Raw genomic sequence first — 26,404 nt, 5'->3', positions numbered from 1 at the left:
CCACCATCACCGGGCTGCTCAGCTCCGCAGCCCGCAGGTCAATCACGCCCGCCGCGCCGCCGCCGCCCTGAATGCCCGCGCCCGCCGCCGCCGCCGAGATGCGCTGCTGGGAAGCTGCCGCGGCGGCGGCCACGCCGGCTATGCCAGCGGCTGACGCCGCCGCCGGCGCCGACTTGTGCCCGGGCGGCGGCGGCGGGCTCTTCAGCGCGAGGATGGTAGAGTCGTAGGCGCGGGGAATGGTGAGCGTGGAGGCGGGCGCGGCCTGTGTGACCATGTTGCCACTGTGCACGTCTGCGGCGTACAGCGAGTAGGCGAGCTGTGGCAGGTCCATGATGCCCTCGGGTGACAGCAGCGACAGGTCGCGGGCGCGCCGCCACACCAGCCACTCCACCTGCGTACGGCAGCCATGACAGGTGGGGCATCCATGACAGCGTCAGCAACCAAACGTACCGCATGCGGCCGCGGTACAGACAGCGCTCATACCCACTGGAGAACCATCAGCCACCTCCCGCCGCCCGCCGCCCACCAACCACCAACCACACCCTACCTTGCTCTGGTCCTTGTCGCCTCCCGCGAACCTCTCCAGCAGCGTCTTGCCCATGATCATGGACAGCTCGCCGTCCTTGGACACGAAGAAGGCGTCGCCCAGCCAGGCCAGCTGGCACAGCGAGTAGCCGCTGCCCAGCACCGCGGCGGGGGAGGCCGGGTCCTAAAGGGCGGGCGTGGGTAATCCAGACATGGGTTATGTTGTAGGACGGCACGGCCAGGGTGCAGTTGCGGCGGCGGCGCGGGAAACTTAGCGCAAGCCCGGCTAGCGGCGTCCCCCGCCTCTCAGCTCTGCCTGCCGTCTCAGCCCTCTCCGCCCCACCCTGGACGTCGGCACTTCACTTCATATTTGATACACACCATCCCATGGATGGCTACCCACCCACCCCCCCGCTCAGGCGCCGGCCTGCCCCACCTCCAGGAACGCCTGTGCCTCCCGGTCGTAGCGGTAGCCGCACCGCTTCCGCTGCGCCGTGAGGATCAGGTTCTCAGGCTTCAACCTGCGTGCGGCACACATATACACAAACGTGTGACACGTTAACGCACGCGTCGCGCTACTTGCTGTTGCTCATGGGGTGCGAGGGACACATGGGCCCAAGCACACGTGGGCCCATGACAGAGCACAGGCCGTGCCGTACAGGTATGAGGAGCCGCCCTGCCATGTCCGACAGCCCCTGCCCGGCCCTCACTCCCACCGCCTCTTCCTGGCCTCTCCTCCCATCACCGCCCCCCACTCCGTCCTCCCATCCCGGCTGGTTACGGGTCTTCTCGGCTTTCTTTGGGGACTGGAATAAACACCCCCTCCTCCCACCCCACCCCAGCACCATCCGCCCCAGCCCTCACCCGTATGAGCGGCTGCGTATGATGTCCGCCACCACGGCGTTGCGCTGGTCGTCGTTGATGGCCAGTATGACCTGCAGCCGCGCCACCGCCTCCTTGCCCGCCAGCGCCTCCACCGCCAGCACCAGCTGCTGCAGCACACGCGCGCCCAGAGGCACGCCCTCCAGCCGCTCAGACATGGGCAACTGCGTGGGCGGGAGGTGGTGGGGAGTGGTGGTGGTGGTGGTGGTGGTGGTGGGGGTACATCCATGACTATTTAAGGAGTGAAGGCGTAGGGGGGGAGGGTAGGAGGGATTGAAGACAAGAGGCGCAGGCACAGGAGGGCCCGGAGCATTGAAAGCGAGGCTGGGGGCGTTGTTTAAAAACGCACTGGGCCCCCACGCCCCACGCTCTACGCCCCGCGCTGTACACCCCACGCTCTACGCCCCACGCCCCGCGCACTCACGCTGCCTGGCCTGAGCGCCTGCACCAGCTGCCAGGGGCACGAGGTCCACACGTCCATGCTGCTGCCGTCCGCCAGCGGCACCGCGTCGGCGCAGGCGTCGATGTGCACCGCGATGCCGCCCTGCTTCAGCAGGCGCAGCGCATTCACCTTGTAGGGCACCCAGGCGTCCGAGCAGCAGAACATCTCCTGCGGAGGAAGCAAGGGGAGGGATGGGGGGCAGGCGGCGGAGGAAGAGGAAGGTGAGCGGGAGGAGGAGGATGACGAGGGAGGGCGGTACAGGGCCCAAGGCGTGTGTTGATTGTTGTTCTGCCCTTGGGGCCGCCGCACAGGCAGCCTGCACCTCCAGAATGCAGAGTGCTAAGTCCCTGGCAACAGCCCCGCGTGACGCCCATGCCTACACACGTGCTTACACCGACCGGTTGCCGCCCCGCCCGCCCTCGGTTTGCATCATCGAGAACCCTCTAAGCCATCTTTGTGATACCTGCAACAGCCTTCCCCGTCCACCCTGCAAAACCCCCTCTCCTCCTCGCTCGTGTGCATTGGGTTCGGCTTAGTTTGGGATTTATATCTACAACACCCCCGCCATGCCGGGCCCGGCCGCACCTGCTCGCCGCTGGGCAGCACCGTGGGCGGCGCCCACTGCTGCGCCTCCGCCCACTGCGCGTTCACACGGTTGGCGTACATGCCCATCAGTTGCTGCGCCTTACTCAGCCGCGCCGCGCCCTCCGCGTCCACGCCCGGCGGCGGCGGCGGCGGCGTGTTGCGGTTCATGCTGCTGTTGCGAGCCAGCGATGAAGGCGCGCCCGGCGGCGGCGTGGGGCGCGAGGCGCCGCCTGGGGTGGGCGCGGAGGCGCCGGCGGAGAGCAGGTGGCTGGGCCGCGCGGGCGGAGGGTTGGAGGGCGGCGGGCCGGGTGGCGGCACGGGTACTGGGATCGCTGCCGGCGTCGCCGCTGTCCCAGCAGCGGCGGTGCTGGGGCTGATCGACGACGGCCCTACATCTGTGGAGCTGGTCGTGACGACCGTCAGCGGCGGCGAGGGCCGCGCGGAGGGCGGCGCAGGGCCGCTGCCCGGCGGCGGCGGCGCCGCCCCTCCTACTGGGCCTCCGCCCCCGCCCCCGCCGGAGCTGGCGGATGCGGCCTGCGGCGCGGCGGCGGCTCCCGACATGCTGCTGCCCTCGGCGGGCGCCAGGCCGCTGATGCGCGGGCTGCTGAGCGCGGGAGTCACGCCGCTGACGCCGCCGCCCGCCAGGTCGCCGCCCCGCTCCAGGGAGCCGCCCTCCAGGGAGCGGCCGCGGTAGCCGGCTGCGGGGTGGAGGGCGGGCGGGTGCGTGAGGTGGGTGCATGAGGCGATAGCGTCGGGCGCTGGAATCGGCACCGCGCAGCGAAGAGCAGGCAGGGCAGGGATTGACGGCGTGCGCTGGGTAGCCGCTTGTAACTACGGTATGCAAGCCTACCACGGTTCGGCGCCTCGGTCACAAACAAGGGTTTCCCACACCAACACCTCTCCGAGGCCCTGAAGGCCGCACCTGGGCTGTTGAGCGGGCTGTTGCCGGCTGCGCCGGGCCCCACCGGTCCGCCCGCCACCGCCGCTGCCGCCACCGCCAGCGCCTCCTTGAACTCGCGGTTAAGCAGCGCCGTTGTGTCGCGGCTCTGACGCACACCGTCCAGAATGGAGCCGCCAGGGACCTGCGCACGCGACCAACAGGATAGCTCGGTCACTGCGACCTGGTTTCATGGAGCTACAGTGCAGTGGCCGCTACGCCTGCCACACCTCGCCGTATACACCGTATCCAGCCCCCGCCTCCGCCCCCGCCCCCGCCCCCGCCTGCGCCCCCGCCCCCGCCTCCGCCTCCGCCTCCGCCCCTCACCCCCGCCCCCGCCCCTCACCTGGCCGTTGGCTACGGACGGCGAGCCCAGCCCCAACTTCTCCGGCGAGCGGCTGTGCGCGGAGCGGCCGTTGGTGGGCGTGGCGGTGCCTGCGGTGTGGGCCACGGGGCCCGGGGCGCGCACAGTCACTGCAGGAGTTGGACGGATGAGGCACGTACGGACCGGTAACCCGTCCTCGTTACTGGCTGCGCGCGGCCTATCTCCGGCGGCCTCTGGCCCCAACGCCCCAACGCCCCACCTACCCACCTACCCACCTGCCCGCAACCGCACCCCGCACGCCCCCCGCGCCGCCTCACCTCCGGTGCTGATCTTGAGCGGCCCCAGTCGCGAGGGCGACATGTTGGCCCGGGCCGACATGCCCGAGTCCTCACTGCCGCCGCTGGTGTTGCCCGCGTCGCTCAGCAGCGCCAGGCGCCGGGCTGCAGAGCCCAACAGGATGGGTCAGCGGCGGAATGGAGTTGCTACTGGGCCCGCCACGCCACACATTCCCGTCCCTAGCCCTGGAGATGCTTTTACGGTGCATTACGGTGCTCGGCCACCCACCAGCCACGGCACACCCTGCTGCCACCCTCCCAGCCCTTCCAGCCCGACCCGCCCATCCTTCAGCCACACCATGCAAACCGGCCCCACCCCCGCCCTCACTCTTTTCCCATTGCCTGAACCTTGCGGCACCTTCCCCACCTTGCGCCAGCGTCATCGGCTTCGCCCCCGCCCCGTTCGCCGCGCCGCCCGCCCCGGCTGCCGGCCTGTCGCCCTTTTCAATAGGCGGCAAAAAGGCGCTGTCAGTGGGCGCGGGCGCACTGCCCATGGTGGTCAGGCCGCCGCCGCCGCCCGTGCCCGCATCGCTGCGCCGGTGCGGCGGGTAGCCGGTGCCGGCCCCCGCGCCGCCCGCCGCCGCCAGGTTGGCCATAAAGGGGCTGCCGCCGGCGCCCCCCTCGCTGCCAGCGCCGCCGCCGTCACGCTGCCGCAGCCTGGATGCGCCGTTGTCACTGGCGCGCGGCCGCGGCTGGCCACGCATACCGCGCCGGTCAGCGATGGCTGCGGCGCCGCTGCCGGCCCCGCCGCTGCCGCTTGTAAGCACCGCCGCGCCCGCCGCCGCTGCGGCCAGTATGCCCGCCGGCAGCATGGCTGCTGCCACGGCGCTGTCGGACTGGCGGCGGCCGGTGCGCGTGCTTCCATTGGCGCGGTCGAGCATGCTGCGCGGCAGGCGCGGCGCGGTGGGCGCGTTGGGTGGCGGCAGTTCGCCGTCTGTGAGAGAAAGCCGCGAGCCGATGGCTGGCAGCGTGGGCGTGTTGTTGCGGCTGCCGCGCCGCGCCACGCCGCTGCCCTCGGCGTCCGACTGGTGGCCGTGAAGTTCGGGCAGCGAGGATGCGGACTTGCCTGCGTGGGGTGCGTTGTGGCATGGTGGTTTGCGAGGGTGGCGTGTTTGTGCGGGTCTCGGCGGTGCTTATGCAGAAGCGGTGCGAGTGGGAGCCCCATACGCTGCAAAGCTCGCTCTAGCACGAGTGCGCGCCGTCGTGTACTTATTCTGACACGTACCCGAGTTGCTTTTCAGCAGCTCCCGGCCCCTGCCGCCAAGCGCCAGCTGCGGCACACCCATGAGCGCGCCGCCGCCGCCACTGCTCCCGGCCGCCGCCGCCGCTGCGTTCATGGCCGCCGTCGCCGCCGCCACCACGGCCGAGTTCGCGGCGCCGCTGTCCGACATGCCGCGTCGCGGCGGCGGTCGTGACATTGGGCTGGTCGCCGTCGAGCCCGACCCCATGCCGGCCAACGCGCCCCCCAGCCCGCTGAGCGACTCCCGGTCGTGCCCCGGGTCCTGCTGGGCGCGCTGCCGCTGCTGCTCCCGCTCGTGCTTTGCCGCTGCGTCCGCCTGAATCTTAGCCACCGCCTTAGCCTCCTCGATGAAGCGTGGGGCCTCCTCGCCCAGCACCTGCGGAGTCGGGGGATGCAGGGCGTCGTATTGGACAGGAATTCACAGGAAGGGGAGCGGGAACCACGCCGGACTCCTAAGACCGTTCTGCCAACATAGCCAGTCCGCCAAACGCAAACGCGCACCCGCCCTTGCAGCGGTCGCTGCTGTCCCGCAACCATCGCCGCCTCCAGACAAACTCCACGAGTCTGTGACCATCCCCCAGCCCACGCCCCCAGTCCAGCACGCCCACACCTTAGGTATATAATAGCTGAAGCTGCTGACGCGCGGCAGGCGCTTGGGCCCCGGCCGCTGCGCCATGGCCAGCTGCCACTTGCTCATGGCGCTGACAACCAGGATGGTGCGCCGCCGGGCCTGATGCATCCGCACACGCCATTCCGCGGGAGGGGGCTGCGCCGCCGCCAGCTTCGCCTCGCGCGCCTCTGGGCTGTCATCGCCCTCGTCGTCGCTGTTTGAGTTGTCGTCTGGTGGGGCGTAATTCAAGTAGTGGGGAAGGTGCGTGTGTGTGTGCGTGTGTGTGTGGGGGGGGGGGAACCGTTCATCGAGGATGGAGTGATTACATCACAAGTTTGAAGTGCCCACGTCCAGTTGGAACAGCGGGGTGGTGGTGGTGGTGGTGGTGGTGAGAGGAGGCGGGTGTTCCATGGCGGTGCTAGCAAACAGAGTTAACAGACATTCAAATGCACTGCAGCTGCTTCCAAAACCGGTGCCCCTTCGCCCCAAGCCGAAGGTCATTTCCCTCCGACTTGCAATCAGGGACATATTATACCGGCCCGTTCACCGGCTTCCCGGCAGCCGCTGCCTCCTGCCTCCGGACGCTGCCCCCCCCCCCCCCGCGCGCTGTCACTCACTCTTGTCCTTCCAGTTGGCTGCGACCTTGGACCGGATCTCCGGCAGGTTTAGCGGCTTGGGCGGCGGCGCCCCTTTCACCACGTTAACTCTGCGGCAGGCAGCGTCAACAGCGCCAGCGCCCTTGCAGTTTGTACCCTTGCTGTAGCTGACTTCGCCAACGCGGCAACGTCCTTTGGCCCGCTTTTTGGATTCGCTCCAATCTGCCAGCGCCCCCTGACTGCTAGTCACTGCTGCTCCCAGCAACCAACCAGCAAGGCTCCCGGAGTCCCAGCGGCCCCTGGCCCTGGCGCCGCTCACGGCTCACCCCTTGGCGTACTCCAGCATGCGCTTGCGCTGCTCCGCCATCTTGCGCCGCATCTCCGGGTCGTCCTTCTGCAGCAGCGAGAACTCCTTGCCGCCGCCAGCGCCACCGGCTGACGCGGCGACGCTGTAGGCGCTGGAGGCGGCCAGGGCCGCCAGGCTGGACTCAGCCATGGAGGCGGTGCCGTCAGAGGTACGCCGCTCCGCAGCCCTGCGTGCGTGTGTGGCGGTGGTTGTGCGCAGGGTGCGGGGAGACGAGGTGGAGGCATGCAGGGAGGCGCCAGTAAAGAGCGCGGGCAGTGCTCAGGACCAAGTGCACATGGTGCACAGTCGCTGGTAGGGTTTTACGGCAGCTGGCCCAAGTAGCTATGAGGACCCGCGCAATCCAGCTTTCACTCCCAGCTGCCGGTACCTGACGTCGGTGTGCAGCACCAGCGCCTCAGCGACCGCGGCGTTGCGGTCCTGCACCGCCTTCACCGCCGCCTCCCGCCGCTTCGCCTCGTCGTCCTGGATGTCCAGCACGATCTTCATCCTGCGCTGCTCGTTGCGCAGCCCCGCCTGCAGGTATGCATGGTCGGCCGGGTAGGGAAGGGCGCGGGTTGGCGGCCGCGTGCAGCAGCAACCAGGGCCAGCCAGGCGGGGCGGTGAACCTGGTGCCGGCTGGTTCGTGTTTCTGAGCCCCGCACACAGGAGTCTTGCGTTCATATGCCAACGCAACTTCGTTAAACGAAGCGGGCCAAGCGTGCGCGCCGTGCCCCAACTCAGCCCTCCACTGCCCTCCCCGCGCATGTCGATGTCAGGGTGAAAGTGCAGAGCGCGCACCTCGAGGAAGACAAGTTTTGCTGTGACTGAATCTCCGCGAGCAACGGCTGGCCGAGCAGGACCTGCAGCGACGACAACCATGAGGACTTCGGCCTGGGTTTCGGGGCTTGCAAACCGCATGCCACGCCTTATAATTGCCTGACACAACAACGACTTTGTTTGGAAGTTGACCCGCACTTTTAAAGCAAGCCCCAGCGCTGTCCGCGAACTGCAGCCCACCCGCCCCAAGGACAAAGCAGCGCTTGACCAGCAAGCACACCTCCATATTTGTCCAGCTCGCGAGAACGCTCGCTCCTCCATTCGGCCGAGTACAAAGCGGTCCATTCGCTCGGCGTCAAGTGCTCTTTCTTCAACACATGTCGACTGCACCCTCCTCCCATCCTTGATGAAACGCTTCAATGCAACGCCTTACAGTCTCATTCCTGGGTGTTAGAGGAGCGCGTTGTTGCATGTGACCCCGTGCCTGAAGCCCGGGCGCCGGCGTAACATGGTTAGGTTGCTTTGGGCGTAAATAATATGTACAAGTCAGGTTGGTATGCTAGGCACCGTTGTGCCGATGCCAGAGGAGAACGGCGCATGTGAAGATGGGACTGGCGCCCGCTGCCCCTGTCTTGTGCCGATGCCCCGGCCACGCCCAGCCATCACAACGCCCGGGGCGTGGTTCCCATGTCCGCATCCGCTAGCGATTGTACTTATGTCATCGAAATCGATTCACGTAACTGCGCAGGGAAGGTGCACGCTCTGCCGTGCCGTGCAGCCCGTGGAACCGTGCCCTTCAAGGTGCTGGTACCACGACGGCGACCAGAAGACAGAAGTCAGCTTGGGCTATGCAAACCTGAACTTCGTTTGCACGTGCAGCACATCCTACAAAGCGCGATCCTGGCCAAACCCCTTGCCACAATCTTCTCGCTCCACGCCTGCCGTGTGCCTGCACTCCGAATGTGCATGCGTCTCTTTCATAGGTCCTGCACACACGCGAACTCTCGGACTGCGGCCTCTCATCACAGTGACCAACCCCACCAATACCACCTCTACCATCTGCACCACCACTGAACAGGCCGGCCACCATCACTTGGAGTCGATGTTCGTGGGCTGCGCGCCCTCGAACAATTCCCGCATGTGCGCGTTGGTGGCCTTCTCCACATTGAAGCGCCGCTCCGTGCGCTTGCGCTTCTTTTTCTTGTCCTTGCTGTCGTCCTTGATGCGCGCCTGCGAGCGACAGCGGACGAGGGACGGGACAGAGGAGTAAGCGGTTGCGGGCCGGGTGTTTGAGCCGACAAGCCCTCGTCCACGACTGTTGCCTCCCATCATACCAAAACCCTATGGCCAGCCTCTTGGCCCAGACCTAGAGCCCGAATTTCTGTATCCCAGCCCCAGGTGCCGCGTGCGCCGCTGCCTCACCGGCCGTGACGCCAGCGCTGACTTCAGCCCCAGGTCCTTGCAGCGCCACTGCATGTCGATCATGTCCACCGGCAGCCGCGTGTTGTGGAACAGCTCGAACACCGCCTCACTGGCCGGCGCTGTGGGCAGCACGACCAGGCCAAGAGCAACGAGGTGGCTGTATGGAGGTGCGCATACATACGCGGTATGTGGACAGCACGCGGGTGTGTTCGGTGAAACCCACTTGTTGCATGCTGCCGTTCTGGGGCCAGTTCTGCGCAGTTCTGGGGTCTGCAGAGTTCTCAACCCGATGAGCGAACGATCACCAGCTCGTTTGGTTGGAGCACGCCTACTCACCCATGCCCATGCTCTGCACCGCAAACAGTGTCTCCGAGCCGGCGCTTGTGTGGCCCAGCACGCAGATTGAGCCCTCAGCCTGCGGGGTGGAGGTTTTGCACATGACTGGTCAGCTATAGCTACCCTAGTTGCCGCGCCAGATGCGGCAGCCCGTAAGCTCTTCCTCCAAGCTTCCGGCTTGCCCCTTCTCGCTCTCTCACCACCACGCACCCCAGCACCCAATCGACGTGTGTCGAGGTTTTGCTGTCGGATTCATTTGCAGTCGAAACGACACCACGCCCCCTCCTCGCCGCCCACCTGCAGGCGCTTGATGTCGTCCGCGATGTTGAGGTACGCGTCCGCGATGTCGCCCAGCCGCACGCCCGTCATGGGCACCGCCGCGCTGGCGCCCTCCACGGTGGTGTGTCGCCGCAGGTAGTTCAGCAGGTCAGTGGAGTTGCTGATGCCCTGGCGCGGTTGGAAGGTTGGCAGGGCGCGAGGACGTCAGGTGAGTGCAGGGGCGCTGGGCAACGAGAGGGTCGTTATATTACACAGACTTGGTTGATACTAGGGGTGTGGTGGAACGACTGTGAGCGTGCGTATGCGTGTGTAGGTCCTGCTGCTTGCATGCACCAGCGCGAAAAGTGGTGTTACCGTGTAGCCGCGCACGTCACCGACCGGTGCGGCAAACGTCACTACGACACAGCCGGTGTCCAGGTGACCGCTGTCCCAGTGTACCCAACATGAGGACGTATGGCCCTTTGCCCGCCTGCCCGTCCTGCCGCATCAGCCCGCTGGCTCACCTGCACCTTGGGCCGGTAACGCAGCGTGCGGTCAACACCGTCGTACGTGACCTGTGCATGCGCAGAGGATGTGCGTGAGCGCGGGCATGCTGAGCCTGAATTCAGTTGTGAGCTACCGACTCTGGTTGCATGCCACCAACACTGAAGCATCAGGCGCTATCGTGGGCCAGGCTAGCCGACTGGGCCCCTCCAGGCCCCGCCCGCCACTTGCAGGCACCCATAAGCCTGCCTGCACTACACGCCAAGCCCTGACCTGCGTGTGAGATTGCAGGTGCTCTAGGAGCTCCGTGTCCTGGCTGAGGTCCATGTTCAGCTTTGCCTTGAGGTCCGCGAACGTGAACGTGTCGCGGTTGCTCCGCAGCAGGTCCAGCACGCGCTTCAGACGCATAGGCACAGGCGCGTCCGCGGCCAGCGGCGGCGGCACCGCGGGAGCGGCGGGCGGCAGCGTGCCTCCGACAGATGGACCCAGCCCTGGGCCCGGAGCGGTGGCGCCGACACTGGGGCCGGGCGTGCCGCTGCCGCCAGCACCGCCAACACTGCCACCACCGCCGGGCTGGGGCGGTGGTGTTGCCCGGGTGCTAGCTGCTGCAGCACTTCGTCTCTCCGCTGCCGTGGGCTTTGCGGCCGCGCCAGCAGCATTATTGACGACGCCGGCTTGCCCGCGAAGTTTCTTTTGCAAGTCTGACTGCGCCTTGGGCTTGCGCTGCTGCCGCTTGGTGGCATCCGACTTGTTTACGTTCACAGCACCCGAGTTCACTTGAGACAGCAGCTCCTCTAGTGAGCTCATCTTTGCTATATGCTTTTAATAATAACGCCTAGAGCTACTGGGCGCGCAGGGCGCAGGGGGCGCGCTGTGTGCGTGCGCTGTGTGCACGCCCCCTATTCAGGCAGAGTTTGAGCGATGAATCAATGAAGTTTTGGATTAGGTGCAAATAAATCAACAGCCGTCTGGCTTAAGCCCTAGCGCTATGAACAAAAGCAAGCACGAATCTAAAATTTCTGAACTGTAACAGGCCTTTTCATAAAACGGATTATGTATGTACTAGCAATTGCTTGTGTGGGGAAATAGAAGGGGCGGATAGGGCAAGGCCTGTCCTACACGGCAGTACTTTCCGCGACACGAACCCGGCGACACGAACCCTGACCCCTGCGCACCTCCGCGCACTGCCTAGCAATTTGGTGGCTGCTATGTTTCTTGTTGCAATGCTCGGTCATATCTCCCCCCCCCTCAGCAGCTCTCCACCCGTGCGTCGCAATCCCTTCCAACCGGCGCTCCGGAGCTGCAGAGAGGGCTCCTGCGTGCCTTGACCGTGTATGTAGAATACATGCAGTCATGATGGGCTGACAATGGTCTCCGACACATCTTGGCAGATCCTGAGTAGCTGGCATTCTCGAGCATCCGTCCTGACCTGCTGGCCATCAAGCAATAGACTGCACGGCCGCTGGACTATCAACACAACCCCAGGAGATTTTTTTTCTGATAATGCGTGATGGCTGCGTTTTGCCTACTCTTCGTTTAACCAGGCAAGAGGGGGCGAGAGGACATCCGTGCCATCCCGTCGGCGTGTGCGTGCCTCTTGTTACAGTCGGCTGCCGCTGCCCCCTGTCCACAAACCTGCCTGTTGAATTCTACCTACATCTCAAGCTGACTAGGGTCGGGTGCAGGCGTTCGGCCCCTCATCGGGGGCCCTCCGTCCTCATCGGCTCTCTAAGCGAGCGAGTTTCCTTCACGCGCCCCTTAGGCTTCTGTTCTGTGTCTACCAGTCCCTGAATGCTTACAACATATTATACGATCTATAAAACTCATTTGTAACACTCGCAACCAGCGGTGAACTTGCCTTTTCATTTCTGGCTCGCTCTTAGTGTCCCGCTTGCCGATGTGTGAGCGTGGGAATGGTAGTCCAGGCTGAAACATAGACCTTGAGGTCAGCAGATGGGCTGCGCGGCGAGTACCAACAGCAAGGCGCAGGTTGAACCCGAGAGGCAGCCACAAAATGAAAGCGGGAGTCCCTTGGAGAAGAGCAAGGACAAGGTGAGTACAGTGCGTGGTTGTGTGCGACCAAATGAAGCTCACTTGAGCCCGCGGCCATGTGTGTCAATACTTTTTCCACCTGGAACTCCCGCAGCAGGTCCTCACGAATGGCAAGCTTGAAGAAGCAGGAAGCAAAGCCAACTCGGGGACCAGCAGGCCGCCCCCAAAAAACGGCTCTGCATCCGGGCAGTCAGCGGAGCTGGTGCGTCGCGGCCGTGCGCCGGCTGCTTTATGGCAGCACAAGACCATATGATATCAATGGGAACCTTGAGGCATGCCGGGCCCCCTGGCGGGGCAACTTCTGCCGAACTTTGGGGTTCGGGTTTTGCCCTGCGTATTTGCGCGTGTCCCCACAGTCCCTGCCGCAGCTTCGTCCATCGTTCCTACGTGGGCCCCATTGCCTCTTGTTGCTGGATGCAGACACATGTGCAGTCATTTGACCTACGCACTGTCCACTCCATAGTCGAGCGGCGGAAACCTGAGGTACGACCTGGTACTAGTGGGGCGAGGGCAGAGTGCGATGGGGGCACACTTCGCGTCGCGGAAACCGCTTTCCGTGTGCGCGCATGCACACACAGCGCCCGTGCACGCCAGCGCCACAAGTGCGGCACCGATAACTGCGCTCTGCACGCATGTGCAGCATCACCACCCCGACGTGCACACGCCCCAGCACGGTTGATCGCAAGGTCTTGAGGCGCACAGCCCGGTGCCTCTCACCCCAACAGGGCAGCCGAGCACTTCCAGCTGTGGACGGCGGCATGGGCGCAACGGTTTCGCCGATTGTTCGGGGCGCCGCGTTGCTGCCGGTGGAGGGTCGGCGAGCGTCCCAGAGCCCGGCGGTGCGGAAACGCGGCTCCGCCGACGGCTCGGGAACCAACCGCATCTTTAGCCCCTCCAAACACGGCTCGGCGGACGGCGCCGCCAGCAGCCCGCTGCCAGGGTCACCCATGCTGGGGTCGAGGCCGCTAGCCGGCAACGCCAGCCGAGCGGCGGGGCAGCTGGCTCCGTTGCAGGGGGGTCCGGGGCAGCCCATCTACCGCATGAGCGGCGCCGCGACAGGCGCTCTCAGCGGGGGCGCGGGCAGCAATGTATCCAGCATCCTCAAGTCAAACTCCAAAGAAGCGGGCAGCCGCAGCGTCAAGGCGCCGGGCATGCGCAGCATCGCGTTCAAAGACGCGGCGAAGACCACGTTTGTGTTTGACCGCGGGGAGGATGACGACTTGCTTGATGACGACTATTACTCGGACGACGAGGGCGGGAAGAGCTTTGTCGTCGGCAACGTCAACAGCCGGTTGCGATTGCACAGCCTGGTGCCCACGGGGCGGCTGGACAGCATGGCGGACGGCGGGCTTGACCTGGCGGCGGGGCTGAGCTCGCGGGCAGGCAGTGTGGCGCTGCTGGCGAAAAAGGTGCGCAAGATAGAGGGGAGTGAAGGGAAACAGAACATAGTGCGCATCCGCCCTTGGCGGTGGGTGTGTTTGCTAGAGTCGTCGGAGGGAAAGGCGGGGCGGGCGGGACACGCCCGAGAGGAAGGGGTCCAGGCACAGCGCAACGCACGGCACAGGAGGGAGTGCTTGTCAAAATGCTTGGGGTTGATTGCTGGCTGCAAGCTTGCAACGCTATTTGGGCGCGCCGGGTGGACACCGTCTTCACCCGCCGCACCACGCGCCGCTCCCCTGCCTCCCACCCGCAGCCGCTGCTGGTGCCGGCGAGGAACTTCCGCAGCGCGGACAGCACCACCAGTCAGGTGACGGTGTCCAATGGGCTGCCGCCGGTCAAGCCCACGGGGCACCGGTCCATCGGCAGCCGCTCCATTGGCGGCAACCGGTCCATGGGCGGCGTGGTGGGTGTGGGGTGTCATTGGGGTGGCGGGCGCGGGACGAACGCTGCGTTGCTTGCGGGGCCGCGCATGCGTGGTATGCTGTGTGCAGGCGCGCGTTTGGTGGCGGAAAGGTTATGCATGCAACTATGCGTTGTTGAAATGTATGTGCGCGGTAGCCGGGCTCACGTGTGGATCCGTTTTTTTATTGCAGCGCTCGGAGGTTAGCTTCGCGGTGTCGATGCGAGACGTGGCAACACCGGCACTCAAAAACCGCAGCGGGCCATCCGTGTCGGTACGTGGCAGGGAATGGGGAGGAGGCGGCGGGGAAGGTGCACGGTGTTGCAGGCTGAAGGCGCACGGCAGGAGCTGCGGCACCAACTTGTGACTCCCTTTTGTGTCAAAACGAAAGCAGGCGAGTAGAGAGCTGCTGGCGCGCACACCACGTTCAGCACTGCAATTCATACACGAACCACTCCACACTTGACGCCCACAGATAGCGCGGGGCGAGTCGGCTGCCAGCTCCTTCGGCGGCAGCTTCGACTCGGCGGCGACGGGCGACCGGCACCACCTCAGTCGGGGCGGCACGGACGTGGACCCAGACGACCCAGCCAACGGCGGCTCGGGGGCAGACCGCGACGACGACCCGGGGAGATACAGCCGGAAAATCAAGGTGGGTGGGTGGTGGTGGTTGCGACTGGGGTTTGAAAGGGAGGTACGGTGGGGCTGCAGTGCGACGGCGCATGCAGGCAGCGGGATGCATGCGGAATGCACGTGCGGGGTGCCCTTTATGGGTCTGGTGTAGGTGCAGAGCTATGGCTCTTGCTGTATGCCAACGAGGACCGTGTTACCACAACAGCAAGTCCGCAATACTCGCATGGTTTCGATCTACGCAGCGGGGCGGCAAGGAGTGGGACGCCAAGGGCGCGCGGTGGCGGCGGGCGAGTGTGTTCCAGTCGTCTGCACACTGCGCCATCAGCCTGGGCTTCCTGCGCAAGCTGCTCACGGAGCACGTGGTGCCGCTGGCGCACAAGCTCAAGCTGCCGCTAGGCCAGGTGAGGATAAGGGAGGGGCTGGCGAGGAACTGGGCAAATGAAGTAGGCAATGGGGGGTATAGGAGATCAAGTAAGGGAGAGGGCGTGAAAAGGGGCGAGTGGGAAAGGTCCTGGAGAGGCTTGTGGGAGGTAAGCGGGTGGAGGGTGGGGAGGGGGCGCTCGCTGGGATGGGGGCCGCGTATGGACGGGGCGCAGAGGTCGGAATGCCATGGAGGCTGCATGGGTGCTCTGTTCCAGGGAGCGTTGAACATTAGCGAATGCCGGACAGGCAGCACGACCCACACAACACCACCGTGCTCCTTGCGCCCACGCGCCATGCCCCCCAGGTCACTACGTCCATGGTGAACGAGATGGTGGTGAAGGAGCTGACCAAGGAGGACCAGTGTCGCCTGGTGGACGTGCCCGGCCTGGTGCCAGTGGTGGGTGGGGGCGGATGCAGCGGTGGAGGCGGATGCAGCGCTGGCGGACAAGCAGCCAGTGACTGGAGGAAGCGTTAGTGGGGGACATGACACGGGGCACGGCGGCGGCGCGGGTAGGTCGCCGCAACTGTTGTGGACAGGTGGCTTTGAGTTTTCAGGAAGGCTCATCCAAGTATGGCCTCTTTGACGCGATCTGCCCTTTTAAAACGCCCACCTCCTCACCATCACTGACCCTCCATCACCAAACACCACCGCCCCCAGGGCGACGTGGGCGAGCCCGACTACTTCATCTCGCACGCCTGGGGCAACCCCTTCGCGCACCTGGTGCAGTGCGTGTGCGACCACCTGTCCGGCGCCCTGGACTCCACAAAGGTGTGGATCGACATCGCGGCCGTGAACCAGCACCCCACGGAGCAGCAGCAGGACGACCTGGCGAACCTGCGGAACGCCATCTACAAGTCCAAGGCCACGCTGATGTGCCTGGACGTGACGGGCGCGCCGCTGAAGCGTGTGTGGTGCCTGTACGAGTGCGACAACACCATCACCATCCACGGACCCGACCGCCTGGTGCTGCTCACGCCCAACTTCAGCGTCAAGGTGTGCGAGGGAGTATGCGTGAGGAGGGAAGATGGGGGTTCGTGAGGAGAGGCAAGGCGGGATGTGGACAGGTAGCAGGGGAGGTTGGGGTATGGAGGCTGCGGCATCGGATGGCAGGGGGCTGTTGCTGGTGCTGGCGGTGGCGGCGGGATGGAGCTGACGGAGGGCCGGGAGGCCCACACTCACACCGCCCTGACCGCGCTACCGTCCTGCCCTCTTCCTACTTTACCCCCCGCCGGGCACAACTTTGCCTTCTCCCAACCAGTCATGCCCCTTATAACATGGCCCTCTGCTTACCAGTCATGCCCCTTGACCCCTCCTCCGCGTCCCTCCCTCAGGACATGGCCTCGGTGTTCAAGTCCATCAACGTGACAGAGGCGGGCGCCTACAAGCAGTCGGACAAGGACAAGATCCTGGAGGACATTGTGGCGCACCACGGCTCCGCCACCGCCTTCGACAACAAGCTCAAGCTGCTGTTCTTGCTGGAGCCGCTGGACACGCAGGCGGAGCTGGAGGTGGGAGCGAGCACAGGGCCGGCGGGGTGGGGGTGATGGAGCCGGGCGCAATGCAGGCAGCCCCGAGACAACGCCAGCGCGGTTCTGCCGTATGTGGTTGCTTGCCAATGTTGCAAGGGCGTGGCACAACTCGGTGGCTGTCAGCTCGTGCCTCCTGACTGACGCTTGCCTCCTATCTTTCTCGCGCCTCACTCGCAGTCGCTGCTGGAGGGCACGGGCGGCGCCACGGAGTACGACTTCTCGCCCATCCAGCTGTGGATCACGTCGCCGCGCGCGCCGCAGGTGTGCGTGCTCAGCGGCCCGGCGGGAAGCGGCAAGTCCACCATCTCGGCGGCGCTGTGCTGGGATGAGGAGGCGCAGCAGCGGAGACAAAAGGCCATCGCCAAGGGCAACTCGGACACGGCGAAGGCGATAGCAGAGGCCGACGCCGCGGCGGCAGCCGTCGCCGCGCCGCACGGCGTCAAGGTGCCGCGCCTGCCCGGCGCCAGCGCCTCGCCAGAAAACACGGGCAGCGGCGAGCGGAGAACGTCTCCAAAGACTAGCGGCAGCGGCGCGCAGCCGCCGTCGCCGGGTGGGGGGGCGGGTGGCGGCGGCGGCAAGCCGCCGCCCTTCCTGCCCATGCCGTCGCTCACGCGGCAACTGAGCGGCCTTGCCAGTGGGCATAAGCCGCTGGTGCACGCCTACCACTTCTGCAAGTACAGCGACGTGCGGCGGCAGAGCCCCATCCGCATCGTCAAGACGCTGGCGTACCAGCTGGCGCAGCGCATGCCGCTGCTGCGGAACTACTACGCCAGCCTAGACCTGGGGCAGGTGCAGCAGCTGCACCAGGCCTCCACCGCCTTCCGGCTGCTGCTGCTCAAGCCGCTCACCACGCTGATGCCGCGCGACGAGCAGGTGGTGCTGCTCATAGACGCCATGGACGAGGCCGACTCGCAGTCGCAGCTGCCGCTCGACAACCCGGTGCTGCAACTCATGCTGCACCAGCTGTCCTCGCTGCCGCGCAACGTGCGCATCGTGACCAGCACGCGCTCCGCGCCGCACCTGATGGGGCCGCTGCGGCGCAAGTTCCAGGGCGCGCTGGAGCTGACGCCGGCCATGGTGCGCAAGCGCGAGAGCACGCTGGCGCAGCTGGAGCGGCGCGTGTGCAGCCGCTTCGGCGCCAACGTGGCCGGCGCGGTGATGTCGCACAGCGGCGGCGAGAACAACCTGGTGTACTTCTCCGCGGTGATGCTGCTGGAGCCGCCCATGGCGGAGGTGCCCGCCTCGCTGCCGGCCTGCTACAACATGATCTTCTCCGCGCAGTGGCCCAAGCTGTCCAAGCAGGAGCAGCAGGAGAGCATCAAGGCGCTGCAGGTGCTGATGGCGGCGCGCGAGCCGCTGCAGCTGTCGCTGCTTGCGGGCCTGGGGCTGGACCAGGTGTTGGCCAAGCTGCCGGGCTGGGGCGCGCTCATGTACGAGCGGGAGTACAAGGTCTACACGCTGCACAAGTCGCTGCACGACTGGCTGATGGACAAGGAGGCCTCGGGGCCCTACTACGCTGACGCGCGGGTGGGGCACGCCACGCTGGGCCGGTACCTGTTCCACGCGGCGCACCCGCGGCCGGCCTACGGCGCCAAGTACCTTGTGACGCACCTGCTGGCGGCGGGCGCCAAGCTCAAGGAGCTGCTGGACCAGGCCATCACGGACATGGACCACCTGGAGGTGCGAGGAAGAGGGACAGAGAGGGAGGGGCAGGGGGGACAGGGGGGGATAGGGGGCGACAGGGAGCGACAGGGAGGGACAGGGAGGGAGGAATGAGGGAGGAATGAGGGAGGGGAGTTTCTGCACAATCCAACGAGGGTTAGTGTAGGGGAGGGACAAGTTGGATTTGAAAGGTGCTGGATGAAGTAATAGAGCGTGAGCGGCAGTTGCAGCGAGAGAAGGGATGAGGACGAGGAGGGGGAGGGAAGGGGGAGGGGGAGGACGATGTCCGAGCGCAGTAAACATGGCAGGTTGCCATTGAGGAGGAGGTTGGAGAGGGGATATAAATGAATGGGGGCGTTGCTGATGGCTTAGTGGGATGGGGTCGGTGAAAGGTCATGCCTAGCTTATCCCATCCCAACCCCTCCCTCCTTGCTCCCTCCCTCCGCCCAAACAGGCGTGCTGCCGTGTGGGGCACGTGTTCCGCCTGCACGCGGAGCTGGCGGCGGCGGAGCCCAAGAGCCGCGCCGTGGCGGACGTGGTGCGCTGGCTGGGGCTGAACAGCCACGTGCTGTGGGCGCACCCGGCGGCGGTGGTGCAGCTGGCCAACGAGGCGCCCAACACCTCGGCCTTCATGGTGGCCCTGCGCCGGCCGCGCCGCAGCAGCACCATCACCACAGAGCTCATGGCGGCGGCGGCGGGCGCCGTCGGCGGCGGCATGCTGCAGCCCAACACGCAGACGCCCGTGACGCTGCTGAACAAGCGGCGCTCCTGGCCCGCGCAGCTTTCCATCCTGGCACAGCACCACCGCGCCGTCAACGGCGTGTGCTTCAACCCGGCGGGCACGCTGCTGGGCTCGGGCAGCGAGGACAAGAGCGTGCGGCTGTGGGACCCGCTCACCGGCGAGCAGAAGGCGGTGCTGTTTGGGCACACGGGGCAGGTGCTCAGTGTGGCCTTCAGCCCCAACGGCGCGCTGCTGGCCTCCGCGTCCGTGGACAGCACGGTGCGGCTGTGGGACGCGGCCACGGGCGAGGAGAAGGGCGAGCTGTTTGGGCACGTCGACTGGGTGCGCGACGTGGCGTTCGGGCCGCCGGCGACGCCGGGCGGGCCGGCGGTGCTGCTGGCGTCGTGCGGCGATGACACCACCGTGAAGCTGTGGGACGTGGGCAGCGCCATGCCGGCGCTCAAGTTCTCCTGCGGCGGCCACACGGACATCGTGCACAGCGTGGTGTTCTCGCGCGAGGGCACGCTGCTGGCGTCGGGCTCAGCGGACATGTCCATCCGGCTGTGGGACAGCACCACGGGCCGCCAGTCGGGCAAGGCGCTCGTGGCGCACAAGTTCGCGGTCACCAGCGTCGCCTTCTCGCCCGACGGCAAGACGCTGGCGTCCGCCTCGCACGACAAGATGATCTTCCTGTGGGACCTGGAGTCCTGCCGCGAGTCGGGCCAGCCGGTGGCCGAGCTCACAGGCCACATGGACAAGGTCCTGTCCACGCAGTTCTCGCCCGACGGGGCGCTGCTTGTGTCCGCCTCCGGCGACGGCTCGCTGCGGCTGTGGGACGTGGCGTCGCGCAAGGTGCACGGCGTGCTGCTGGGGCACGCCAGCGGCGTGGTGGCGGCGTCCTTCAGCCGCGACGGCGCGCTGGTCGCCTCCGCCGCCAGCGACAACACCGTCCGGCTGTGGGACCCCAAGATCGCCTGCGAGGGCAAGTCCGTGGAGGAGGCCAGCCTCAGCCACATGGACTGCGTCACCTGCGTGGCCTTTTCGCCGTCCGGCCACACCGTGGCCTCGGCCGGGCAGGACTGGACGGTGCGGCTGTGGGACCCCACCGACGGCAACCACCGCGCGCTGCTGCAGGGCCACACGGACGTGGTGCGCTGCGTGGCCTTCTCGCCCACCGGCCACCTGCTCGCCTCCGCCTCCTCCGACTGGACCGTGCGGCTGTGGGACCCGGTCACCGGCGCCGAGAAGGGGCTGCTGCAGGCGCACCAGGACCGCGTGCTGGCCGTCACCTTCGCACCCAACAGCCGCTTCCTGGCCTCCGCCTGCCACAGCGGCACCATCGTCATCTGGGACGCCATCGGCCTGGACCCCAAGCACACGCTGCGCGGCCACGCCGCGCCCGTGCACTCGCTGGCCTTCTCGCCCAACAGCAGGAGCCTGGCCAGCGGCTCCGCCGACAAGACGGTGCGCGTGTGGCACTCCACGCTAGGGGAGCAGCAGGTGCTGATCAAGGGGCACACGGGCGGCGTGACCACGGTGGAGTACGACCCCACCGGCAAGCTGCTGGCCAGCTCCAGCCTGGACGAGAAGAGCGTGCGCGTGTGGGACCCCGCCAGCGGCACGCTGCTGTGCATCATCAGCAATGCGGGGCTGTGCGCCGCGGGCGCCTTCAGCATGTACAGTCTGGCGCGGCACGCGCCGTGCGTGCGCGCCATCGCGCTGCAGCCGCGCCCCGCCGGCGCCAACACCAGCATGAGCGGCGCGGCGGCCGGGTTCGTTGGCACTGCCGGCGCCGGCGGCGCCATCAGCAGCAGCGGCGGCGGCGTGGTGGGCGTGGGCGAGAAGGCCAGCCTCAGCGGCGGGCTGGGGTCTGCGGCGTTCACGTTCGGCAGGCAGCCCTCCTTCACGCCGCACAACATGCTGCAGCCGTCCATGACCATGCGCCTGGAGCGCAACAGCCCCAACGGCCTGATCATCGGCCCCGGCGGCTCCTCGACCGAGTACAACTACAACTTCGTAATCAACAACATGGGCATGCCGTCGCTGGGCGGCAGCGGCGGCGGCGCGCCGCCCAGCCCCGGCGGCACGCCGCCGGTGCTGCAGACGGCGATGAGCATGCGCAGCAGCCTGAGCAGCATGGACGAGATCCCGCGCCTGATGGAGCTGGTGAACGAGTCCGACAACCCCATCGTGCCCATCTACACGCAGTTTGTGAGCCCGCGCTGCGTGGCGGTGAGCGGCAACAAGGTGGTCATGAGCGACGGGCCGCACATCTACTTCTTCGAGTCCAATGAGGGCAAGATCGTGGGCTGGCGTAGCCGCATCCAGAGCGCGGCGTCTTGAGTGAGGTGGAAGTGGCTAAGTGCAGCCTGTCGTGCAGTCACACACATGCACACGCGGTTGGAATTCGCCAGTCGGACGTTGCTTGGGGAGTTGGATGGGAGAAGCAGGGAGGCCGTCGACGTTGTCGCAGGTATTGCTGCAGCAGCTTGGGGCGGCGGCGGCTGGTGTTGAACGCGCATGTTGGTTGCAATGCCATGGCGAGTTGCTGTGCATGTGGGCAAAGAGCAAATGGGCAAGGAAACGGGGCATGGGTGGTGGGTACGTATGTCCAGCAATGTATGATAGGGCTGGCGAGCACATGGATGGCGGGCACACAAAATAAAGTGGCGGCGTGGGCCTGCCGGCCAGGCGGTGCATTGCATGCGGTGCGGCCGCGTACCCACTGGCCGAAAATACAAACCGTTTTGCGTGACTCTTGACGCTATCAGGCATTCACGGGTTCCTCCCTTGGCCCGTGACACGACGTTTGACAGACAGCAAGTAGGTAGACGGGTTGCAATGTGCGTGGCAGTAGTAGGATGTGACTACACATGCATGCGCTACGGTGTAATGGTTGCTAGGGTCTGGATATGCAGAGGTGTGATGAGTGAAGCATAATGCACGAGGTTGTGCGCGTGTATGTGGACGCGAGAGGCTCTGTGGGTTGGGTGCATGGACTCCCTGTGGCACATGGTGCCCCAGCGTATGGCGCATCGGGTGCCGGGGGCGGCCTCTGTCCATGGCGGAGCCTGGGTGAAAAGCGGCCGCTTGACGCGTTACCAACGATGGTAGCAGAAGCGTATAGAGAGTCGTCTAGTGGCTGCACTGAACAGGCAATAGGTCACGGAAGAACTGAGTTTGTACAGAATTCGTCAGACAGTGTGGCTGTGTGAGTCGCTTCTTTTTACTTCGACATTTGTGATGGGCGTCTAAGCGCAGATGTGGGTGCAGGGGTCTTGGGGCGCAGCAGCTGAAAGTGTCCGGAATCACTGGAACACGTGAGTTACGATGGCCATGTATGGAGCACGGAAGCGTTGGTGTGATGGTTGGATAATGGGACGAGGCGGAAAGCTGGCGGTGGCTGGGTGTTTCCAAGCCTGGATGGTGTCCCATGTTCATTTCGTTGTGCGGTTACCGCTGACCCGGTGGCCCCGGGGTGGCAAGGCATGCACTTGATTTCCTGCTGCCCGGCCCGCCTCCAACCGTTGGAAATGAATCAACAAACGTGCCGCAATCGGAAGCGCTGTCGACCATTGCGGTGCCCCCAATGAGTAGGCACTCGCATGTGCACATGCACGGAGCCGCTGAGACAGTGCGGTCCGCCTGCACGTGGCCGCGGGTGCCTGCAGTGCCAACCGACACCGGTGTAATCGACTGGTTGTGAATCTTGCTGTGCCTCAATCCACGCCTCCCTGGCAGCAAGACCAGGAGCTCCTTCTAAGCACGACAGCCGCGGGGCAACTCGCTCGCTCATCTAGCTTGGCTATTGATCGTACAGTGCCCTCCACGGTACTAGGCCATCCGCGGCTCTCGCCAACGCGGCGTCCCCACGCACCGAAACAATGTGTTGAGTTTGCGCCTAGGACAGGCGACCACTCATGACGGTGTAACACGCAGCACGCACACACTGGCGGTGCGCAGTCCGCACGTGCGTACCGGTACCAAGCTCATAAGGCACATGTCTCGCCAACATCACGCGCGGCTGGAAGGACCACTGCCCATCGCCACATCCCCACCACTACTGACGCCGCCACCGCCCTGCCGCACTGCACCCTCACCCGCCGCCCGGCCGCCGCCCTTGGGCGCACCGTCGCTGCCGGACTGCCGCACCGCACCCTCACCGGCGGCGCCGCCGCCCTCCACCACCACCCGGCCACCCCCGGCCCTCTCCAACTGCTGCATCACACCCATTGCCTCGTCAATGGCACCGCGGCCCGCTGCTGGCGCGCCGCCGCCACTGGGTACAACGGTACGGGTGAGATGCAGGACTTGCATCCGCTAAAATAATAATGTGGTCTTGGGTTAGTCTAGCAATTCGTCTCACGGTTAGTCCGGTGGCGCAGGGGAAGCTACAGAGCTTTCCTTTTGTAGTGAATCAGTAATGATGCGGATGAGCGCCTGTGCCAACAGTACGTGTGCGGGTGGTGGTGGTGGTGGTAAATGTGAACATGAGACGTGTCGTGTCCTACGCGATGAAGCATTAATCGAGTGATCATGCGAGGTACATCAAAGGTACTTCGGATGCGTACTAGTGAGCATTGTAGCAATGGAGTTTTGCTTTCCCAAGTGATGCGTAGCACTGACTGGCGAATACCGTGAGTGCTGGTGTGTGCTTTAATTTATACACGTACAAAGGAGTACAGACCCACATTATGTTGGGACAGAGTCTTCGTAATGCCGTGTGTGGACAAGAGGGCGAACAAGGTACTGATGGGACAGAGTTTAGCTAGGTGGGCAGGCAAGGACAGGGGAGCAGGACGAATGACGCGTGGCGTGTGGCGGGCTGGTAGATGGCACGCATGAAGTGCATGGCAAGGAGGCATTGCGCATGAAGGGCTCTGCAAGAAAGTGTCGAGAGCAGACGGCGACACAGGATGATGTGCTAGGGGCATGTGGAAGTCGGGAGGCAACAGGAAGCGGGCGGGGCCGCGCGGGGAGGCGACATCAGGGTGCACAACGTGAAGGGCTCTCCCCTGGTGCACAACCATGTAACACTACAGGCATCCTTGTGATTGCGGTATTACAAGAGAGGACATCGTTTCGGCAAAGGGGGGAGCGGGGCGCGAGAGCGGGAGCGGAACAGGGCCCGGCGCCGCTGCCCGGCCCTGTGCCGGCCGGCTGGAGATGCTCACGGAGACCGCAGACCCGGAGACACCAGCAGACACGCACCAAACTCCCTGACTAAGGACAATCATATGCCCCATTGGCTCTGGCCGGCGCCGCTCGGTTCGGTGAGCTTCGGAAGGGCACCAAAGCCGGGCATCGCCGCGAGGGGTCCTTCAGGCCTGGGCCAGGGGGCCGGCGACACGGCGCGTGCCTCAATTTTAGGCTCCACACCAATTGAACTAACAGCAACAACATGTCCGCGCCGGAAGCACGAAACAGGAATTTCATTTGACGCGTGTGAAGAATGCGAAATGCCGCGATGGTCGAGGTCCCGGCAGGCGGGCCTCTCGGGTCGAGACCATTTTAAATGGTTCGATTGGAGTCCAAGTTACAATTTTAATCACTCAGGAGCCTGGGAAAGGGGGGTCCGAACACTACTTAAGCCTGGATCCAGGCAGGATCCAGGGCTCGGGGCGGGAGTTGCATACCCCTCTCCCCTGCTGCGTAGCGGTTGGGCCTGCCGCCCTGCCTCCGACCCGGGCCGACACACGCGACACGACCTCTGCAGCCTGCCATCAAGCTGTAGAGGCACAACATGGCTGCCTTGGGCTCGCCACCTGCAGCCCATGCTCTATGCCCCATGTGCAAGGCTGCCCCGGCTATGGGCATCCCCGCTGCCTACAGTGTGTTCAGAAGTCGCAACACTCCGCTGGGGTGCGCCACTTGGCCAAATCCCCACGCCGAATCCCGCTCCCTGGGTGTTCCCCACAGGTGCCCCCTTCGCCATTCCCGCTGTCCCCAGTCACCACATCCCAACTTATATCCCGCTGCGAGCGAAGTCCTGTCGTGCGCATCGTGCCTGGCTGGCCCTAGGCCGGCCCCAGCTGTTGTCCCTGGCGCTCAGAGCTGAAAGCGCGAACTCTGTGTGTGCAGCAAGTCGGACCGCTAATGTTGGGCCTGACTATAAAAGGATAGCCTTAGGGGCGCGTGGGGTTTGGGGCATTTGGGTGACAGGTTGAAGCCCATGGGCCCCGACCGACCGGGACTCGTGGAATCAGAGTTAATTTCGCTCCCTACCGCAACCCAACCGAGTGTTTTCATTACTATGTATTTTTTATGGTATTTAATAGCATACTTCGACGTGGATCGAGAGCGCAGTTCTGACTGTGGGAGCGCCTAGCGAGAACCCGCTGATTGCATTCTTTCAGACAGCATAACCAGCAATCATGCCTCAAAGGCGGCAACGAGTGCCCAACAGCGCGACCCTCCCGCGGGTCCCCGAGGAGGCGCCTTTGGACTTGATTCAGAAAGGGAGGGAGGGCGCTCAGCGCGGCAGGCAAGTGCCACACGGCGCGGGAACGCGGCATTGCTGGTTCATTTTGCATACTTGTTCTTGGATTTACACAATGTCGGAATCGCGGGCGTCCGGAGACTCGGGCGCACGGGACACACCGCTGGCGCGAGACACGGACGCGCCCCGCGCGCCGTGGAGCCCCAGTAGTGGCTCGCTCCTGCCCGGGTAGAGTCTGTTAAGAGTGCGGGTGTGCGCCGGCTGCTGCTAGACGTGGGGGTGCGGCGCCGTCACGCTCGCTCTGCGCGCACTGCGCGACTGACGGGCTTGCCTCTGCACGCCCCCACCCCGCCCACCCCCACCCTGCAGGGGCATGACTCCCAGCGGTGGACCAAGCTCCACAAATCCCTCACCCGCCTCCGCCGCCTCAGCTGCTGCTGCTCCTGACAGCCAGAACCAGCAGGGCGCCCGTCGGCGCCGGCGACCCGGCGGGTTCATGCTGGTGGTGGCGGCAGGGGTGGCGGCAGGGGTGGCGGCAGGGGTGGCGCTGACCGTCAAGCAAATGGTGTGTATGTGTAATACGCGAGGTGCTTGGGGTGGGCTGGGAAAAGGGATGAATGAGTGAGGCTGAGAGCAGTGCTGGACTGCTGGCAGTGCGTAAGCTAGGAGCGTGTGCACCGTTGTGCGTTTGTGATCTTGCTCCTGCTCTGTCTGGGCTGCCGGGCCTTGCTGACACGTATGTGGGCCGTCATGCCGGGCTGTCACGTCAAGGCTTAGGCTGGGGATGATGGTGTGTCTCTGCATGTCGCTTGGCCCGTACCTGAACGGGGCCGGGGATGGCGGCGGCTCAGGCCTCCTTGACGGAGCAGATGCCGCATGGCCTGCGGAGCTGCTAGCACGCCCTCAGCCTTGCCGCCCATTCCCCTACCCCAACCTCCACATGCCTCCACATTACCTACGGCATGCCATCCTCCCGTAGAGCGC

At 65.4% G+C, this 26,404-nt stretch overlaps 5 protein-coding genes across 6 annotated transcripts in view; 3 read left to right on the top strand and 2 right to left on the bottom strand.

The window, feature by feature from the left end:
- CHLRE_12g512650v5 (uncharacterized protein) overlaps window positions 1–8,051 on the bottom strand; it is a 12,284-nt gene extending 4,233 nt beyond the window's left edge. The window contains exons 1-17 of the mRNA XM_043068258.1: window positions 7,881–8,051; window positions 7,622–7,683; window positions 7,212–7,357; window positions 6,804–7,010; window positions 6,499–6,587; window positions 5,882–6,111; window positions 5,257–5,647; window positions 4,399–5,097; window positions 4,014–4,136; window positions 3,718–3,806; window positions 3,357–3,516; window positions 2,435–3,132; window positions 1,832–2,017; window positions 1,390–1,571; window positions 962–1,046; window positions 548–709; window positions 1–391 (exon numbers count right to left, since the gene is read on the bottom strand). The exon at window positions 1–391 is cut by the window's left edge and continues 219 nt beyond it. Coding sequence (XP_042918109.1) covers window positions 1–391; window positions 548–709; window positions 962–1,046; window positions 1,390–1,571; window positions 1,832–2,017; window positions 2,435–3,132; window positions 3,357–3,516; window positions 3,718–3,806; window positions 4,014–4,136; window positions 4,399–5,097; window positions 5,257–5,647; window positions 5,882–6,111; window positions 6,499–6,587; window positions 6,804–7,010; window positions 7,212–7,357; window positions 7,622–7,683; window positions 7,881–8,001 — 4,021 coding nt within the window. The 5' untranslated portion in view covers window positions 8,002–8,051. The remainder of the gene's footprint in view (window positions 392–547; window positions 710–961; window positions 1,047–1,389; window positions 1,572–1,831; window positions 2,018–2,434; window positions 3,133–3,356; window positions 3,517–3,717; window positions 3,807–4,013; window positions 4,137–4,398; window positions 5,098–5,256; window positions 5,648–5,881; window positions 6,112–6,498; window positions 6,588–6,803; window positions 7,011–7,211; window positions 7,358–7,621; window positions 7,684–7,880) is intronic.
- Window positions 8,052–8,123: 72 nt separating this feature from the next.
- On the bottom strand, window positions 8,124–11,161 carry CHLRE_12g512700v5 (uncharacterized protein). Its single transcript, XM_001691027.3, has 6 exons — window positions 10,394–11,161; window positions 10,141–10,191; window positions 9,656–9,805; window positions 9,359–9,437; window positions 9,023–9,141; window positions 8,124–8,830 (listed from the first exon to the last, which is right to left on the bottom strand). The coding sequence occupies exons 1-6, from the start codon at window positions 10,925–10,927 to the stop codon at window positions 8,690–8,692; spliced, it is 1,074 nt and encodes a 357-aa protein (XP_001691079.2). The 5' UTR covers window positions 10,928–11,161; the 3' UTR covers window positions 8,124–8,689.
- A 750-nt stretch (window positions 11,162–11,911) lies between these two features.
- CHLRE_12g512750v5 (uncharacterized protein) lies at window positions 11,912–22,685 on the top strand. Of its 2 annotated transcripts, none has more exons than XM_043068260.1 (13): window positions 11,912–12,172; window positions 12,270–12,374; window positions 12,593–12,655; window positions 12,898–13,581; window positions 13,866–14,015; window positions 14,206–14,286; window positions 14,488–14,664; window positions 14,888–15,046; window positions 15,373–15,465; window positions 15,727–16,062; window positions 16,401–16,577; window positions 16,776–18,278; window positions 18,715–22,685. In XM_043068260.1, exons 1-13 carry the CDS (start codon window positions 12,074–12,076, stop codon window positions 21,322–21,324), a joined length of 6,237 nt encoding a protein of 2,078 aa, XP_042918107.1. In that variant the 5' UTR covers window positions 11,912–12,073; the 3' UTR covers window positions 21,325–22,685. The 2 variants fall into 2 exon arrangements, with proteins under 2 accessions (XP_042918107.1, XP_042918108.1); XM_043068259.1 differs by having other exon boundaries at window positions 12,267–12,374.
- Window positions 22,686–22,811: 126 nt separating this feature from the next.
- Window positions 22,812–24,027, top strand: CHLRE_12g512790v5 (uncharacterized protein). Its single transcript, XM_043068262.1, has one exon. The coding sequence runs from the start codon at window positions 22,982–22,984 to the stop codon at window positions 23,303–23,305; it is 324 nt and encodes a 107-aa protein (XP_042918106.1). The 5' UTR covers window positions 22,812–22,981; the 3' UTR covers window positions 23,306–24,027.
- Window positions 24,028–25,251: 1,224 nt separating this feature from the next.
- CHLRE_12g512788v5 (uncharacterized protein) overlaps window positions 25,252–26,404 on the top strand; it is a 3,616-nt gene continuing 2,463 nt past the window's right edge. Inside the window, exons 1-2 of the mRNA XM_043068261.1 lie at window positions 25,252–25,465; window positions 25,790–25,985. Coding sequence (XP_042918105.1) covers window positions 25,356–25,465; window positions 25,790–25,985 — 306 coding nt within the window. The 5' untranslated portion in view covers window positions 25,252–25,355. The remainder of the gene's footprint in view (window positions 25,466–25,789; window positions 25,986–26,404) is intronic.

Source organism: Chlamydomonas reinhardtii, chromosome 12 (assembly GCF_000002595.2).
Source record: "Chlamydomonas reinhardtii strain CC-503 cw92 mt+ chromosome 12, whole genome shotgun sequence".
In the NCBI taxonomy this organism is placed as follows: Eukaryota; Viridiplantae; Chlorophyta; class Chlorophyceae; order Chlamydomonadales; family Chlamydomonadaceae; genus Chlamydomonas; species Chlamydomonas reinhardtii.
This window is presented reverse-complemented; position numbering and strand designations above follow the sequence as displayed.